The sequence below is a fragment of the Eurytemora carolleeae genome, unplaced genomic scaffold, assembly GCF_000591075.1.
Source record: "Eurytemora carolleeae unplaced genomic scaffold, Eaff_2.0 scaffold553, whole genome shotgun sequence".
NCBI classification, from domain to species: Eukaryota; Metazoa; Arthropoda; class Copepoda; order Calanoida; family Temoridae; genus Eurytemora; species Eurytemora carolleeae.
The window spans coordinates 43636-62798 of record NW_019396464.1 but is presented as its reverse complement, the minus strand read 5'-3'; the positions used below and the strand labels follow the sequence as shown (position 1 = coordinate 62798).

The window sequence follows — 19163 nt, the reverse complement described above, 5'->3', positions numbered from 1 at the left end:
CACATTTTTTTTCAATTTTTTTATTTTTTAAGTTTTTATTTTGGAATAAATGTTTTTTTTAGAAATTTGTAACTTCCAGCTATTTTGATCTAAAGTGGTCTTTTTTAAAACCAAGATTAAAATGTAGATATATGGTTTTTATTATAAGTAATATAAAGAATTTTGATCTATATTCTCATAAACAATTTTCACAACTTTGGCTAACAATTTTTTTAATTTTAGAAAAATGTCGTTCTCAGACAATATAGGGGGTGTTCCTGTCCCGCCTCTCCCAGTCAGATCTAATCCAAACCAACCAAGTAAGTTTTTTTTCACTTTGTAAATTCGGGATCGGGGGTATACAGCATAGGGGGGGGGAGGGTCATGCACAACCCCAGAACTTATCTTTTTTCCCCTTCTTCTACCTTCCCCTTCTTAACTCTCCCTCTCCTTCTTCCTTTCCTTCTTCTCTCTCCCCTTATTCTCTCCCCCCTTCTTTTCCCCCTTTCTTCTCCTCCCCCTTCTTCTCCACCCTTTCTTCTCCTCCCCTATTCTCCTTCCCTCTTCTTGTCTCCCACTGCTTCTCCCCTCTTCTTCTCCCCTGCATCTTCTTCCCTCCCTTCTTCTTCCTCCTTTTCCCATTCTGCTCACTTTCTACTCCACAATTTTTAACGATTTTTTTTCAGGAGGAAATTCAGGAGCACTATATCCTTCAGGGGCAACAAGTCAAGGGACACCTTACCCAGGGGCTCCCTATGCCCCAGGGGGTCAGCAAGGGGTTCAGTATCAACAAGGGACCGGTCAGGGGCCCCCGCTACCTCCAAGGGTAGGAGGAGGAGGAGGGCAGAGTAGATATCCTTATCAGTCTCCAGGTAGGAAGAAACAAAAAGTTANTAAAGAATAATTTCTAATTATGAATCCAACCTGATAAGTCCAACAAACTAAAACTCTCATTATAAAGTTCGAAAACGACGTTGTCACTTATACCCTTTTTAGCTTATGGTGGAGTGCGGGGTGGATATTCAACTCTCTCCCCATACAGTTCACAATACTCATCTATATCCAGATATCCACCAAGTTATATGGGTAGGTACATTTTTACAAAGACGATATCCTTCGCGACATTTCTCAAGTTATAAAGTGAAAGAAGACGACATTCGTTCCTAAGTTAAAAAATTTATTGAAGTTAAAATCTAATAAAAATCGGCTAAAAACATCAACAAATGTTTTTAAAATCGAATTAAATCTGATATTTTTCCAGGATATTCTCAGTTTGATACTCAGAATAGTTTTATAAGTTTAGCAGAGCACAGTGCTCTTCCTGCATTTCAGGTAATTATTTCATCCCCTTTTTGTTTTCAGATAATATTTCCTGCCCAATTCTGGCCTTAATTTCTGTCTTTTCTGCAAGTGGTGTACCTTTTAGTTTAGTAGTATTTCTTGATCAATATATGTTTATTGTCTTTACTCAAATACTTATATAGGTTTTAAAAAATCGATTTTTTTTCTTCAAAATTTAATTTTTTCCAAAAACATTTTTTTCAAACTTCAATTTTTTTCATTCCAGGGCAACGCCGAACACTCCAGCTAGTTGATAATAACTCTTGATTCTGTTTTAGTCAATTGAATCTATTGTTCAAGCCTTCGGATCTGTTTCTATGATGTTAGGTAGGTTTAGAATAGTGCGTAGGATCTGTTTCTTTGATGTTAGGTAGGTTTAGAATAGGGCGAAGGATCTGTTTCTATCATGTTAGGTAGGTTTAGAATAGTGCGTAGGATCTTTTTTATTTTGATGCAAATCAATTTCATGAATATTAATCTCGAGTTTTGCCGAAAAAATTCGACAATTTTTTCGCAAATTTTTATGTAGAAACTTGATTCATCATTCAATCAATATAAAAATTTTAACGTTAGATCTCACATTGATTGACACTTCAACTGTGTTTTTTTTAGCAAAAAACGGTTCTTTCCGGATGGTTTGGTTATATTTTTTATTTGGATCCGGATCTTTAGCATTTTGTTGAATTCAATTTTTTATTTTGTGAAAGGGGGAACAATAAGATTGATACTTCAAATTGTTATGTCATTTTGTTTTGTTAAAAAAGCATTAACTACCCTTTTAATAATTATGACGATTAAACACCCTTAAACTATAAAAATTGACAAGATACCTTCTAAATTTTGTTTTTTTTTTCTCATGTTTTTTCTATAAAGTTTTCCTATTGGTTTGTTTAGAATCCAGTTATCATGCAGTGCGAGCTAGTTTTCAAGCAGTGCTGGGCGTGGCAGAACATTTTACTAAGATGAAACTTCAAATATCACAGGTGTTGATCTTTTTATGATACTTCAAATTGTTATGTCATTTTGTTTTGTTAAAAAAGCATTAACTACCCTTTTAATAATTATGACGATTAAACACCCTTAAACTTAAACTGAATTTTGTTTTATTTTCTCATGTTTTTTCTATAAAGTTTTTCTATTGGTTTGTTTAGAATCCAGTTATCATGCAGTGCGAGCTAGTTTTCAAGCAGTGCTGGGTGTGGCAGAACATTTTACTAAGATGAAACTTCAAATATCACAGGTGTTGATCTTTTTATAAAATATGTCTTGCTTTTAGTGAATTTAACATTTTTTCTTAAGTTTCTACCTTCTATAATGCATACATATAGTTAATACAATAAAAGAAGATGCAGATTTTTTGCTTGTAAAAAATTATAACTTGTATTTTTAGCAATAAACTATATCTTGTCTATCTTATCTTACCAAATCATTAATGTTTTAGGGGAAAAGTAATAGTAAAATGAAAATTTTGGGAGTTAATTCCATTTTATTACCAATGATTAAAAAACAATAATTAGGTGTTCTCTGCTCTTGCTGCTTTCCGGTTTGTAAAATATTTGTACCAGAAACTACTGTACGTAACAGGACTACGCAGGGGAAGTAATCCAGGTAGGAAACTACTGTACGTAACAGGACTACGCAGGGGAACTAATCCAGGTAGAAAACTACTGTACGTAACAGGACTACGCAGGGGAACTAAACTAGGTAGAAAACCACTGTACATAACAGGACTATGCAGGGGAACTAATCCAAGTAGAAAACTACTGTACGTAACAGGACTACGCAGGGGAACTAATCCAGGTAGAAAACCATTGTACATAACAGGACTACGAAAGGGAACTAATCCAGGTAGAAAACTACTGTAAATAACAGGACTACGCAGGGGAACTAATCCAGGTAGAAAACTACTGTACATAACAGGACTACGCAGGGGTACTAATCCAGGTAGAAAACTACTGTACATAACAGGACTACGCAGGGGTACTAATCCAGGTAGAAAACTACTGTAAATAACAGGACTACGCAGGGGAACTAATCCAGGTAGAAAACTACTGTACATAACAGGACTACGTAGGGGTACTAATCCAGGTAGAAAACTACTGTAAATAACAGGACTACACAGGGGAACTAATCAAGGTAGAAAACTACTGTACATAACAGGACTACGCAGGGGTACTAATCCAGGTAGAAAACTACTGTACATAACAGGACTACGCAGGGGTACTAATCGAAGTAGAAAACTACTGTACATAACAGGACTATGCAGGGGAACTAATCCAGGTAGAAAACCACTGTACATAACAGGACTACGCAGGGGAACTAATCCAAGTAGAAAACTACTGTACATAACAGGACTACGCAGGGGAACTAATCCAAGTAGAAAACTACTGTACATAACAGGATTTAATGGCTATTCACTTCAAATAAGGACTACACTTTAGATTATTTGTTGAGTATTCTCTGGTACTAACCCTGGTAGAAAACTACTGTACATAACAGTACATTGGCAAGGTTAAGTGAAGAACTTCACGTTAAATAAGGCCTACACTCCCTTAAAGATTAATTGTTGAGGGTTTGCTGATACTGTTTGGAAAGCAGAGGCTGTAGCTCAATCCTCTCTTACTGAAATGGATCTCAAGGTAGAGCATTCAAGATCTTGGTATAGGGTAGCTTACAAAGGATGAGACTTCTGAGACGACTCTACGGAATTTATACTGTCTGTTTCCTTAAAATCACAATTCCCTGAAACTGTAACCTTGTTTCTTTCTGTGGCCTATCATTAATATATTATCATGTAATAGTAGAAGACTTATTTTAACTTTGCGTTCTCATAATATTTGAGTTTTAGGTCGTCTTTACAGTCTCATCCTTTTTTGTTAACCCGGTTTTTCTGCCCGTAAACAGCATAAACACGGGTATATATTTTTGTTTTAAAAATGTTGTTTTCCTACCTCCTTCTTCCGTTCTCTTTTAAAAAATAATTGTTTCCTAGAGGTTATTTAGGTTGGTAAAAAATAGGGTTTTCTCGTTAAATCGAAGAGAAAATAATTAAATTTAATGTTCAAATTATCACTTTTCTGTTTATGTCCAATTTTTACCTTTAAATAGTAAACCTTAAAATTCTTTTTTTGATTTTTTTTTTAAGTCCTCACTAATTTATATAATCAAAATCTGTAAGGATTATTGTTAAAGACTAATTGTAATAAATGTTTTTAAAATTGTTATTTCAGTCTCCTGTAAAATGGCCTCTTCTAATGTATCTTGGACTAACCATAGCAGCCCCATACCTTATATGGAAACTGTTAGGCTCATTTAATAGGTTGGTTGGTTGGTTGGTTGTTTGGTTGGTTGGTTGGTTGGTTGGTTGGTTGGTTGGTTGGTTGGTTGGTTGGTTGGTTGGTTGATTGGTTGGTTAAAAGACTTATTGGTTGATGGTTTTGTCGGTTTAATTGACTAAGAAGTCAATTTTTTACCATCAATTGATTAATGCTTTGATTGATTGTTTGATCTATTGATTGGTTAATTCATTGAGTCATTAATTGATTAATTTATTTATTCCATTATAAATTCATTCAGTCATTCTTCCTTTCATTGATTCATTGATTGTTTGATTGATTGCTTAAACTTGTTGATTGATTGATTGATTGATCGATGGCTTGATTGATTGATCTAGAGATGAGAGAAAGGTAGAATGGGAGCGGGGCAAAGGAGAACATTTTATCGCTAAATCTGTTCATTCTTTCCAGTCCCAGCAGCCTGGAGATCTCAGGTAGGTTTTAGAGTACCCTTGTGAATCGTAAATACCACTCTGCCAATTACGTACACAGTCACAGTTTCTTTTAAGTCTGAAACACTGGTCCATTGTTTCGAGTTTGGTCGATGGTTTCTCTTAATTAAACCTCTAATTTACACTCAAAATGTAGAATACAAAAGGCAGATCGTAAAATCAACTAATTTATATCAATAATAATCTTTTATGTTAAATAGTAAATATTTAGTCTTTGTTTGTCCTAAATGCTTGAACCCCCTTATTTATTAGAAACATGGCTTCACGTTTTTCATAATTTTTCATACTTTTTGCTCAAAATTCCGTTATTTTCCCCTAAAGCCTATTCATTTTCCCCAATTTAGGTGGAGGGGTGTTAATAATTTGTCAAGAAAATATACACCCCTGCTCCTTCTCCAGAACCACTTCAAGTCATAGAAAGTCCATCCTAGTCTATTGAAGGACTATTTCAAGTGACCCCTTTCATTCCATTCTAAGACGGGCTTGTCAATCTCACAAGGGTATGCTATCCTTCGTCAGAGCAATAATGGTGTAGCAATCCTTGTTTTTCTATCTAAAAATTTATTGTGAAATAAAAGGTTTTATTGTTATTTTCTTTAATTTTTTATTGTTATATTTTGTTTTTATTTGTAAAATTTATTAAGTTTTGATGCTGGTCAGATGCTTGTATTGGCTCCTCGTCATCTCCAACCAAGGTTAATCAGAGATGGAATTTAAAGAATTTGAATCTGCCAAAACCCGGTTTAAATTAAGCGCCGGCTTAAATCTTGAAACATTTGATACAATTTTAAGTGAAACCAACTTAAATTTAAACAAGCAGGTCAACCTGGACTAAAACTAGAGTCAGTTGACGACGAACAACCATTCCGAGAAGTAAAGCAAGAACGATCTTTTGGTTGGAACTCTTAACTCGACTCGAACTCACAGATTATCTTGTATAATATTTTTTCATTTGTGTTTTTGTTCTGTTGTAAATAAATTATTAGTTCTGTACATCGCTTAATATCTGGTTGAATGAACTAATCCGTCTTTTATTCATTTTTCTCATATATTACATTATTATTATAACTATTAATATCATCGTAGGCAACAAGGTTGGCTGCTAGCTTCTTGCTCTGGTAGAACAGGATTAGTTCCAGCCAATTACATTAATATTATTGCCAGGTGGGGCTCTTTTATATATTTTTGCCAGGTAGGGCACTTTTGAATATCATTGCCAGACCCTTTTGAATATCATAGCCAGTTGGAGCATTTTTAAAAACTTTTTGCCTGTTGGGCTACTTTTAAACATTATTCCCAGTTGGGGTACTTTTGAGCATTATTGCCAATTGGGGTACTTTTAAACACTATTCCCAGGTGGGGTACTTTTAAACATTATTGCCAGTTGGGGCTCTTATAAATATTATTGCCAGGTGGGGTACTTTTATATATTTTTGCCAGGTAGGGCACTTTTAAATATCATTGCCAGACCCTTTTGAAGAGCATAGCCAGTTGGAGCACTTTTAAACATTATTGCCAGGTGGGGTCCTTTTAAACATTATTGCCAGTTGGAGCACTTTTAGAGATTATTGCCATTTGGGGTATTTTTAAACATTATTGCTAGTTAGGGTACTTTTAAACATTATTGCCAGTTGGGGCACTTTTAGACATTATTGCCAGTTGGGATATTTTTAAACATTATTGCTAGTTGGGGTACTGTTAAACATTATTGCCAGTTGGGGCACTTTTCAATATTATTGCCAGTTGGGGTACTTTTCAATATTATTGCCAGGTGGGGTACTTTTAAATATCATTGCAAGGTGGGGTACTTCTAAATATTATTGCCAGGTGGGGTACTTTTAAATATTATTGCCAGGTGGGATGCTTTTAAATATTATTGCCAGGTGCGGTACTTTTAAATATTATAGATCGGGAACTTTAAATATTATTGCCAGGTTGGTTACTTTAAATATTATTGCCAGGTGGGAATTTTTAAACTTGATTGCATTGTTTTTGGTTATTTTCGATATGAATATTTATGTAAAAATAATATGAAGCACGTACGTCGTACAATAATGTACATTGTACTTTAAAAACCTGTAAAATCTTTCCTTGTGATGTTGTACATTGTAGTACCCTGTACCCTGAAGCACTCTGTATACCCTGTTACCATCAATTTCCATAAAAAGATTTGGGAATTACAAATTGGTGTTTTTGTCATTCCTCCCTCCAATGAATCACTAGCTGTTTCGTTTTAAACCATCAACATAATCTCTTTTTTTACTGTTTTACATAAATGAAAATAATGCAAAACTAGAGTAAAGTGCAACCCAGAAAAGCTTCTATATAAGTTCTAAATATTTTTGTTCCAAAAAAAAAATTCTGTTTGGTTTGGCAACTTTTTTCTGCAGAATCTTTCCTACTTTCTGAAAGGTTTTACATCGGTATGTTTAAGGATATCTTCTCGATGTAAAGCAATAATTATAAATAATTATTTTGACTTAAACTCTTAAAAAAGTCAATTTAGAAAAAATATGCCGGTTTAAGAAAGTTTTCTATAAATATTTGCAATCATCCAGAACAAAAAGTTTTGTCAAAATTAAACTTTTTTAGGTTCATGGGACGTTTCCAAAAAAATGCAAAAAAAATCGTTTCTGACACCCCTAGGCTTAGTACGTCAATATAATTCACCAAAACCATACTTCAGTCCTTCAATTATCATACAGGGAAATTTTCATCTTTCTAAACATCCAAAGGGAAAGATTTGACAGGTTCTTTTAGTTGAAAAAAGGAACTGATACTTGAGAAAAAACATTTTTTTTATGTTTTCTTTTCTCATTTAGAAGGGAAGGAGGAGATGAATGTAGTAAAGGAAATGGAGCCATTAAACAAAATGGAGACAAAGGACAAAATGGAGCCAATGGAGTTGCAGGAGTGTCAAGGCCAGATATCATAGAAGAATCAATCGTGTCAAATGATCAATTTGAGTCAGTTTTTGATCAAGCATTTGACCCAGATCGTAATTAATACTTAATTATAAACTTTATTTTTTATTTTAAGCGGGAAACATTGCAATGTGGATTAAACCTCAACTATTTGCATTTTATGATATTTTGGAAATTATTCGCCATTTTGACCATTTTTTAAAACTTCATCATTTCTTCAAATTTGAAGTGAAATTGCATATATTTCACTGACCCAGTTGAACATCTGAAATCTTAATATTTAAAACATATCTTTCCTCTGGGTTATTATGAAAATTTTTCTTATAAGATACTTAGATTACTCATAATATATATTATACTATTTTAGATATATAACCAACTGTGATTAAAACCTGAATTTTGATGGAAATTTTAACAAATTTGCATATTTTTTCATAGATTATTAAATATTTCTTTTCAGAAAAAAAAATAATATGTTAACACGTACAATTGGGTAATTTTTCTTTTAGTAAGGTAACCTTTAAATCTTTCATCATAAAAAATTGACAAGAAAAAAAGAAAAAAAAAGAGAAATGTGTATTCTGATAAAAATAGCTTTTTTATATAGATAGATAGATAGATAGATAGATAGATAGATAGATAGATAGATAGATAGATAGATAGGTAGATAGATAGATAAGAAGATAGATAGATAAGAAGATAAGAAGATAGATTTAAAGATAAACGACTGTAAATAATATTGTATTATATTCAGTTCCTTCTTACATTTTACATTCTTAATTATAGCATCGAAATATTTTGAAGTTATTGGTTGTCTGAAATAAAACTATTAAATGTAGCGGGAAGTTGTTGTTACAGAATTTAACAATAAAGATATGAAAACGACGATATCTTCCTCACTATTGCTCAGTTAAAGATGTATTGGGTACCGTTGTGACTAGAGCATGCCATTTTTCAATTGTTAGGAACTTGAACTTACGTCTACAATCTCTTTTAGAAACTGGAAGTTGTTCTTAGAGATAGAACTTCTGCAGTGACATTTTAATCATATTTCATTTTCATATTTTTATTTCAGAGAATATGTTTCTCTCTATCCTTCTTTTTTTTCCTCCTCTTCTTCTTCCTTCTCCTTCTAGTGGACTTAGCAAGGAGCTAGAAGGACTTAAGCTTGTTCATATTGGTGAGAACTTTATATATTTTAGATATTAAAGGACACCCCCTACATTCAATGAAAAAGGGGTCGGATGCTATGTTTAATGTTTATTAATTATTATATCATATCTGTTCGGTTCCATAGTAGTAAACCTATCGTGTAAGAATTCCCATTATTACACGGTTCAGGAGGAACAATTTTAATATTGTTCGCTTCCTTGCGTTTAAGAATGCTTATTCTTACACTGTATGTGTAGAATTTTCATTCTTTAACGCTTAGACAGGTATGTGCCCATGGAACCTCACAAATATGATATAATAATAATCTTATGAGGATAAAAATGTAATAATGGTATGCGGCCTTCGTTAAAGAATACATCAAGATTATTTCATCTCGTTTAAGAATTTCCATTATTACATTTTTTTCCTCATAAGATTATCATATTCCTTAACATGAATTTATTCTGCATTCCTTTTTTAAAAAAATATATTTGCCTATAATTGTTATTTCAACATTGTAAATTATCATTTTTTCAAGTAATTAAAGATAATAAAATTAAGTTATTAATAGATTAATTTATTGAGTAATTGATTGATTAATTGATTATCTGATTAATTGATTTCGTTTGTTAGTATTTAGACACGGAGACAGAACTCCAATAGATATATTTCCAACAGATCCCTATAAGGTCAGATATAAAGACAGACAGATAATTGTACACTTACACTTATTGTTATTGATGTCAAGATAGAAAGACAGATAGAAACAGATAGATAGAGAGAGATAGACTAAAATACCTTTTGACAGATACATAGAAAATAGAGGCAGATAAATAGGCAAATAGAGAAATAAATAGATAGGCAGAACGACAGATAGATAGATAGATAAATAAACAAATATATTAATATCGATAACTGGATAGAGATTCTGAACCCCAGACAGACATTGTTTGATTTTGATCGATAATGTTAGACGAATAGACAGGCTAAAAGTCTTTATTTTTTATACAGGACCGTAGTAATTGGCCGGTTGGGTTTGGTCAGCTGTTAAACCGCGGGAAATTACGCCATTTTGAACTAGGGCAATGGCTTCGTCAAAGGTAACGAAGCTTTTTTTTATAATCTGAAATTTTATTTATTTGTCAGAATGAAATTATGAATATTCTAGTAATGTTCTAATGTATCTACACGCTTTTTACAGTTTTTTTGCTTATTGGTTGATTGATTGTTTTATTATTGATTGATTGGTTCATTATTGATTGATCATTTAGTTTATTCATTGATTTTTTCGTTGATTGATTGATTGATTTATATATAGGTATTTTGGATTCCTTGGAGATGTTTACGATGAAAACGAGATTTATGTCAGGTAATAATAAACCTGTTCGGTTCTTATATCGAATTTATATGTTGTGCAAAAGGATTAGACACTAGACAGTAACGACGACCAGAATGATATTTAATTAAATCTTCTGTCTTGAATATAGTCTCCTCTTATTAAATAATTTAGTAAAGATGAAAAACAAGTTAACAGTTGCAGGGAATCATGAATATAAAGAAACAGTATACATTCCGCTCAGTCGTCTCTGAAGTCTCATCCTTTGTGTGTTACTCTGTATTTCCGACACAACTAGAATATACAATAGACATGCAATGTATACTTTTCACTATAACCACACTCTATGTCTCCATCTTAAAAGTAGCTGGCGTGTACAGGATGGTTATTTCTNATTCCAATAGGTGGTGAGCCATCTCCCGGCCCTCCCGGAAAAGAAAAAATTAAGCCCCCCCCCTGTATACGCCCCTGCTGTTGTGATTAATGACTCATGAAAGTAAAACGTTAAACAATAAATGAATTGTAAAGGTCTACTGACGTGGATCGAACCCTGATGTCAGCTGAAGCTAATCTAGCTGGCCTCTATCCTCCAACCTCCAACCAACGATGGAACAAAGATCTTGGTAGATTTTTAAGAGTTTTTTGAATCAAAATGTCGTCCTTGAATTGAAACAGTATTTATGTATTTTCCATTTTAAATATTTTAATTGATTTCAAATTAAATGCAGTGATAACCAGCAAACTCTGAAATGGGAAGACGACTTTTAAACTCAAGTTAGGACTTAAACAACTTCAATGAACATTATCGACATAGTAATTGTACAGTTTGCTAACTACTTGTAAAAATATTTGCTTTGTATCATCAAAACCCTGATGTATTGCTATAATGTCGTCTTGCTATTCCATTCTGTTCTGGTTATCACTGTATTTCATTTAGCCTGGGAACCAATTCCTGTTCATACAGTACCACAGAGTGAAGATGCTCTTCTTTCCTCCCACGCTGACTGTCCAAGGTATAAATCCGCCATTTTATTTGTAACTACGTGACTGGCGCCATTTTGTTGATAAACTCAGGACATTTCCCATTTAATACATGATTTGATCATGCTTTATTCATTTGTTCATTTGTTCATTTGTTCTTTGTTCTTTTCTTCTTTGTTCATTTGTTCTTTGTTCATTAGTTCATATGTTTATATGTTTATATGTTCATTTGTTTATTTGATCATTTGTTCATTCGTTCAGTTGTTCAGTCGTTCAGTTGTTCATTTGATCATTTGTTCATTTCTTCATTTATTCATTTGTTTCATTTGTTTTGTTCATTTGTTCATTTGTTCATTTGTTCGTTTGGGTGTTTGTTCATTTGTTCGTTTGTTCGTTTGTTCATGCATTCATGTATTCATCTATTCATGTATTCATGTATTAATGTATTCATTTATTCATTTATTCAATTGTTAGATTTACTGAACTTCAAGAACAGCTGCTAGTGTCAGAAGACTTCAGGTATTAGATAATTGTTGTAACATTGGTTTGTGGGGCACAGTGGTTTTTAGGGGGGGGAGTGGAGCCGACATTTTTTTATTTTGAAATTCGAAAAGAGTTTGCTTTTAAGAAAAGTGTCGTTGAAGAAATTAGTGTAAAAACGCTTATATTCTGTAAATAATTCACGTTTAAAAAAAAAAATTAGAAAAAACGCGAAATATCGTGGATTTGTCCAAAATAGGCATGGGGGATTACAAATTACATCTTTAAAACGTTTTGTGCTTAGCAAATATGTAGACTGTCGAAACTATTTAGTTAGTCATTTAAGTTAGGTGTAAAAAGATGTTTTATCAAATTGTTATGATAGTTGTTATGTTTGTTATCATGATTTTATTATAATTGTTATGAATGTTATTATGATGTTATCATGATTGTTATCATGTTATTATGATTGTTCTTCTGATTATTGATATGTTTTTTATCTTGATTCTTAACATGATTGTTATTATGATTGTTATAATAACTGTTATCTTTATTTTTATCATGATTTAATATTATGACTGTCACATGATTTTTAATTTTTTGTTATGTTTATTTATTATTATTTGTACCGTCAAATGTAACTTTTAAATGAAATATGTTTTCAATAATATGATTTATCAGACTATGTTTATGACACCCTGAAGATTGAAACTGAAATGAACTTCACCCTGGATCCTTGGACTAAATCAGTCTTTCCAGATGGAAAATTTGCGGTAAGATTATTTTGTGGAATATATCATTTCAAGAATTTTTTTTGTTTCCTTACGAAATTATTTTTTCTATCCTCCCTCATGAAATTCCTTTCTCATGAAATTCGCGGTAAAATTTTTTTGTGTTATGAAGAAGGTAAAAAAACCTCCCTCTTAAACTTTTTTATCCTCCCTCATGAACTTTTTATTCTCCCTCAGGAACTTTTTTATCCTCCCTCATGAACTTTTTTGCCCTCCCTTATGAACTTATTTATCCTCCCCCTTGAGCTTTTTTGTCCTCCCTCATGAAATTTTTACAATCCTCATGAAATTAATTTTTTTATTCTTTTTATGAAAGTTTTTCATCTAAATCAGCAAAAAATCCATTATTCATAAAATCTTTATTCAGGAGTTGAAGGATTTCTCCTTCCTAGTTGACACCTACACTCCTGAACTAAGGAAGCTCAAGGGAGGTCCTTTCCTCAAGGAGATGATTGAACATCTTGACAAGGTGATTTAACAATCTGGAGTTTTTAGATTTCAAATAAAAAAATCAGGAATTTTGTTGGATTTTATAACTAAGTTTGCCCGAAGATCTTTACAATTTTTCGAAGTTGGCTAAGAAGATTGCCTTGGTTCTACTGAGTCAATTAAAATTTGAGGCAAATTGGTCAAGGGGTTCATAAGTTATGATCGAACATCCAAGCAAACAGACAGATAAACAGAGATTACTACTTTATAAACAAAGATGTTGCTTGTCTGTTCCTTTGGGTAACAGTGAACACTGTACCTCTTTGTTCAATTTAAGAACAGTTATTGTTTACTTATTCCTATATCTGTGCAACTGGAAATCTTTGATATTTCAACCTTTGACTTTTTGATCTAGCAATTTTCTTAGGTTGAAATATCAAAGTCTACAACTTAAGGTTTCAAAGATATAAGGATTAGAAAGTAAGAGTTTGGGAGAAGTCATTGCAGAAAATAAATGAATTTTTTGGATGTTTTCTGCAGCTAGCCAAATTGCAGAGGTAGAACTATTTTTTGAAGCCCTGTTTCTATATTCTATATATTGAGAGTGGCAAGGTTACTCTTCCCCTTATTTATATTTAAATTTTGCTTCAGTCATGATAACTGTGTCCAGTCAGCTCCTGCATTCCTAGCTCTTCTTGGAGGGGGAGAGGGGTGAGGGGGGCATTTTACACATTTTCCAGTTTTTTTATCTCGAGTAGGACATAGAGGGGGGGATGGGACGTCTGCCATCCTGTGTATTTGTCTTTATTCGTTATCAGTGAAAAAAAAAAAAAATAGATAATGTAAAGCTCAAATCCCCTTCTAATTTTTCCTGTTCAAAGTTTTCTTCTTCTTTCTTGTTTATCTTGCTTTAAGCACCCATCTCTACTGTCAAGAGATTTCCCTTCCACTTTTTTCTGTTCATTTTTTTTTCTTCTTGCTCCTTGTTTCTTGTTTTTACACTTTAAGGCATTTCCAATAGTTCTTTTAACATCGAGTTGTGGAGCAGGTAGGAGAGAGATAAGGAGGTTTGGTGGAAGAATGGTATAGGGAATTTCTCCCTGTGTTCATTCATTTTATACTGTTTCCCAGTTAGGGGAATTAAGGAATTTACCCATAACTGCACCCCATATGCAAAATGAGGAGTTGTGATCCCTGAAAGCTCTATTGAGAGGTATCTTCCATGGCAGTCCAGTCCTCACATCTGGTCGAGTAAAAAAACGGTATCATTGTGCATGGCTTGTATTCCCACGAGGGGTTAAACTCCTCTTTCAGTGAACCAAGCTGAAGATGTAGTTTTGTTGTAATCTATGTACAATTCTTGCTTCCCCTGTAGGATACTAGATGCTTAACTAAACACAGGGCTTTCCCAGCTGCAATTCTGGGACTGCATAGTAGGTCCGTTCTGCTTGAGAGAAAGCAGGCAACTGAACACTGTACATGTAATAATGTACTGTACTGTTAAGTTTAAATCTGGAGAACTGGATCCAGCAAATAGAAAAGTGTTTATGTACAGCGGACATGATACAACAATTGCTCCTATTCTTCATACTTTAGGTAGGTTTTCACATATTAATATTTACTCTTTGAACTACTATTATACCACATTCTTATCGGATTTATTACGTAGCCAAATCAGCAATAATTCTTATTATGTATTTGAACCTCCTATTCCTCCTACCTATGCTACTATACTATTTGAACTACTAATATATTCTCTAGATGTATTTGATCCTCCTATTCCTCCTACCTATGATGCTACTGTACTGTTTGAACTACTAATATATTCTCTGTAGATGTATTTGATCCTCCTATTCCTCCTACCTATGCTACTGTTTGAACTACTAATATATTCTATCTGTATACAGATACATTTATTTTAGCAATAAACTTTATCTTATCTTATCTTATCTTATTCCTCCTACCTATGCTACTGTTTGAACTACTAATATATTCTCTGTAGATGTATTTGATCCTTCTATTCCTCCTACCTATGCTACTGTTTGAACTACTAATATATTCTCTGTAGATGTTTTTGACCCTCCAATTGCTCCTGCCTATGCTGCTACTATACTATTCGAACTACTGGAGAAGGAAGGAGTTCTAAGCCTGCAAGTCTCCTACAAGAATGAGTCTGGCGATCCATTTATCCTGACTATTCCAGGATGTACCCAGCGTTGTCCTCTTGACAAACTAAAGGGTAAGTTTGACCCCATCTGACCTCAAACTGATTCCCAGTAACATCATATTTTATAATTTTTACCTTTACTATGATTTACAATTGACATTGATCTCAGCTTTGTCTTTTATTTAGTCTTGACAATGATCTTGAAAATTTACCTATTTTTTTGACCTTGTCTGACCATTTGTTGACCCATGACCCTAACCTTTTCTGTATAAGTGTTCTTGGGTTCAATGATCCTAATCTTGTCTGTTAAAGTTTTGTTGGCTCCAATGACCTTGTCTGTTTAAGTATTGTTGGCTCCAATGACCTTGTCTGTTAAGTATTGTTGGCTACAATGACCTTGTCTGTTTAAGTATTGTTGGCTCCAATGACCTTGTCTGTTAAGTATTGTTGGCACCAATGACATTCTCTGTTTAAGTATAGTTGGCTCCAAGGACCTTGTCTGTTTAAGTTTTGTTGGCTCCAATGACCTTTTCTGTTTAACTATTGTTGGCACCAATGACCTTTTCTGTTGAAGTATTGTTGGCTCCAATGATCCCTGAAGACTGGAGAGCTGAATGTGGTTTAAAGGATTCTAATAGTTTAGAGACTAGGGTCACATTCATAGGTAACATCTAATCATTCATTTATTCATCCTTTCATTCATTCATTCGTTCATTCATTCACTCAACCTTAGGTAACATCTTTCTGTCTATCTAAATATGAGGTAGTCACTAGCAACCCCTAACACAATTTAAACCATTTGAGCCGCGGTTTAGATTTGAAACGAGGCTCAAATATGGTTGGTTCCACTTAAAATTGTATTCCATGTTTCAAGATCAAAGCCGGCGCTCAAATCAACCCGATTTTTGGCGGATTTGGGACGCTGCGCAAATTCATTAAATTCGGACTCTGGTTTGATTTGAATGTGTATATTCGTTCATTTATTTGTTTCTATCTATTCATTATTTCAATCATCGATCTATTAATAATTTTTAATATTATCTATCTATACATCAATTCTATTTAAAAACTGTTATTTTTCAGCTGCTGTTGTAAGCTCTATTATGGCTGTAACGGTACTGTTGGGAGTTGTTTACATTATCTGTAAGAAAAAACAGGATGGACCTGAAGCTAGGTTAGTACAGGGCTAATTCTCCTATTTATTCATTTATTCATCCTTTTATTCTTATTCATTCATTCATTCATTCATTTATTCGTTCATTCATTCATCTATTCATTCATTCATTTATTCGTTCATTCATTCATTTATTCATTCATTCATTCACTCATTCATCCTTTCATTCATCCTTTCATCCATTCATTAATTTATTCACTCACCTATTCATTCATTCACTCACTCATTTATCCTTTCATTCATCCTTTCATTCATTCATTCATTCATTCATTCATTCACTCATCCTTAGGTAACATCTTTCTGTCTATCTACATATGAGGTAGTCAATAGCAATCCCTAACACAATTTAAAAAATTTGAGCCGCGGTTTAGATTTGAAACGAGGCTCAAATATGGTTGGTTCCACTTAAAATTGTATTCCATGTTTCAAGATATTGAATAGAGGGATAATTTCAGGGCTGTGGACTGGATATTGATTAAAGGGATAATTTCAAGTAATTTCAAATGTCCTTTAATGCCCGATTCACAACGGTACTAGGGTTTCGACGAAACAGTTGATTCTCTTGCGCAACAATTTCGTGGTTTTGCACAAAATTTCACATCATTTTCGTATCAATACGAAACCAGCTTTGCACGAAATTCATTCGAAATAAACAATTGTTTTGCACGAAATTTCCCATGAATACGAAATCTAAGTCAGATTTTTTTCATGATATTGCGCATGAATTTTTGCATGTAATTGTGCAATGCCCATGAATACGAAAAATTGGAATTTTCGTGCTGTAGTATTTCGCATGAATACAAAATTAAGTAATATTGTTGCACGCCATATAAATTATCCATATTTATTGAGGGAGGGGAGGAAGGTCAACCACATCAATCTCTAGTCCGAACCACATTCTCATCATTTTCTCGTCCGAACCACATCGAAATCCTCGTCCTTTCAATATTATTTTTTTTAAGTGTCCGATCCTTGAAAATAAATACATTTTTTAAAAATATGGCGACGTTAGGGCATAAAACATGACTAGAATAAAGTTTTCCAAGGATTTTGAGATGTTGGAATCTTCAAATCCACGAGAATGATGTCAAACATTATTTAGGTTCAAAATTGAATCTCTTCTGCCTCCAAAATGGATAACTTTCACAAATAAAAGTTTACACCAAAGAATTCGCGTGAACATGGTCTTTAATCTTTCCATTTCATACCATACAAAAAAATCATTGATTTCTGATTTATTTACAAATAAGGTAGATTTGTTGTCCCCACTAAGAGATCACTACTGCCTGCCGCATGCTTAAAATTCTAGAAAAAATAATGTTCAATTTATATTATTCAAATCATTTGCTACAATTAATTGGTCACAACCCTATGAATTCAAACAGTATTTAATCATATAAAAATTGTAAGTCATATCTCTAACCTAAATTCAGCTGAAATATTACAAAAAGTTGTTTACATCGAGTTTGAGAATGTTTTGCGGCATTTTCGGTGGTTCGGACTAGAGATTGATGTGGTTGGCCTTCCTCCCCTCATTGAGGTATAGTGCATAATATGAAGGATGTTAATATTTGAACAGTATGGTGTGAATTAGTTTCAGTAAAAAAAACAACTTACATAGCAGTATTTTATTAATGAACAATATGAAGTTACAAATATGTGTTGAAAATACGAAATAACGAAATAGCTCGAAATAAAGAAACAGCAGAAAAAACAAAATACGTAAATACCAAGATTTTCTTCAGAATTTGCGCGAACTATCTTTTGCGCAACAATGCGTAAAAACATCGAAATTTCGTGCAATTTTTACTCGAAACGTAAGAAAACCTTTGCGTAAATTTTGCTCGAAAATTTAGACTGGAAACCCTTAACGATACCCTTGAACCTTTTATCTGATCAATAATATGGAAGATATTGTCGTTTTTCTATACTTGAAAGTGTTTAATTTCTGATAGTTCTTATATCTTATCCTGCAGTAGAAAAACCCACAACATAACCCTATAAACATTCACTAATTCATACTTGATCAGACAAAGGTTTTAAGGGTACTGCTGCGAATTAGTCATTGTCATCTTTGCATTGAAGAACTTGAAGTTACGCTTACACAACTTTTAAAGTGGGTTTAAAGACCTTACCATATTCTGAAGCTGGTCTTGAGAAGGAACTGATTGAGGAGTGTGTTCCCAATCAAAGAATAGATGAAATGTTGTATAATCTCTCACCAGTTCGCTTGCAAGACAATTCCTAAATATATTTCTTGGCATTTTTACGGGGTTGACATTTTGATTTAATTTCTCTTTTTCTAACTATTAGTACCTTGTATATGTACCTTGTATTAGTACCTTGTATAGGTAAAATTAGTAGAACTAGATTTAAAAAAGATGCCTTGAAAATAATTATAGGCTGAGTACTCAAATAAAATTGCTTCAAGAAACATAACTTTGAATTTATTACCAGAAAATTATTTTTAAAAAAACAAAATTGAAACAAGAAAACAAAATGGCGCCTGGGAAACCAAATGATGTCTAGAAAAGAAGGCGGTTAGAATAAGAAAATGGCGATTAGAAAAATAAAATGGCGACTAGCATTTATTCGTTCATTCATTCATTTATTCATTCCTTC

General features: G+C 33.0%; 2 protein-coding genes across 3 annotated transcripts in view; both read left to right on the top strand.

Moving 5' to 3' along the window:
• The first annotated feature begins 224 nt into the window (after positions 1 to 224).
• Positions 225 to 8431, top strand: LOC111703779 (peroxisomal membrane protein PEX13). 2 transcript variants are annotated; one of them, XM_023475825.1, is made up of 13 exons: positions 225 to 299; positions 666 to 851; positions 976 to 1065; positions 1241 to 1311; positions 1599 to 1647; positions 2215 to 2303; positions 2838 to 2928; positions 3892 to 3959; positions 4551 to 4639; positions 4994 to 5089; positions 5752 to 5802; positions 6194 to 6271; positions 7930 to 8431. In XM_023475825.1, exons 1-13 carry the CDS (start codon positions 227 to 229, stop codon positions 8111 to 8113), a joined length of 1215 nt encoding a protein of 404 aa, XP_023331593.1. In that variant the 5' UTR covers positions 225 to 226; the 3' UTR covers positions 8114 to 8431. The 2 variants fall into 2 exon arrangements, with proteins under 2 accessions (XP_023331593.1, XP_023331592.1); XM_023475824.1 differs by lacking the exon at positions 2215 to 2303 and adding an exon at positions 2472 to 2560 and having other exon boundaries at positions 7930 to 8429.
• Positions 8432 to 9087: 656 nt separating this feature from the next.
• Positions 9088 to 19163, top strand: part of LOC111703761 (prostatic acid phosphatase) — a 10912-nt gene continuing 836 nt past the window's right edge. Inside the window, exons 1-13 of the mRNA XM_023475803.1 lie at positions 9088 to 9211; positions 9817 to 9872; positions 10195 to 10283; positions 10502 to 10552; positions 11048 to 11142; positions 11457 to 11532; positions 11975 to 12023; positions 12655 to 12753; positions 13139 to 13240; positions 14706 to 14796; positions 15269 to 15439; positions 15942 to 16031; positions 16451 to 16541. Of these exons, the coding sequence (XP_023331571.1) occupies positions 9112 to 9211; positions 9817 to 9872; positions 10195 to 10283; positions 10502 to 10552; positions 11048 to 11142; positions 11457 to 11532; positions 11975 to 12023; positions 12655 to 12753; positions 13139 to 13240; positions 14706 to 14796; positions 15269 to 15439; positions 15942 to 16031; positions 16451 to 16541 (1160 nt within the window). The 5' untranslated portion in view covers positions 9088 to 9111. The remainder of the gene's footprint in view (positions 9212 to 9816; positions 9873 to 10194; positions 10284 to 10501; positions 10553 to 11047; positions 11143 to 11456; positions 11533 to 11974; positions 12024 to 12654; positions 12754 to 13138; positions 13241 to 14705; positions 14797 to 15268; positions 15440 to 15941; positions 16032 to 16450; positions 16542 to 19163) is intronic.

Coding starts and splice junctions, on each gene's coding strand:
- LOC111703779 (XM_023475825.1), top strand. CDS start 227: ATGTCGTTCTCAGACAATATAGGGGGTGTTCCTGTCCCGCCTCTCCCA. Junction 2,929..3,891: donor ACGCAGGGGAAGTAATCCAG/GTAGGAAACTAC, acceptor TTAATTGTTGAG/GGTTTGCTGATACTGTTTGG. Junction 6,272..7,929: donor TACATTAATATTATTGCCAG/GTGGGGCTCTTT, acceptor TTTCTCATTTAG/AAGGGAAGGAGGAGATGAAT.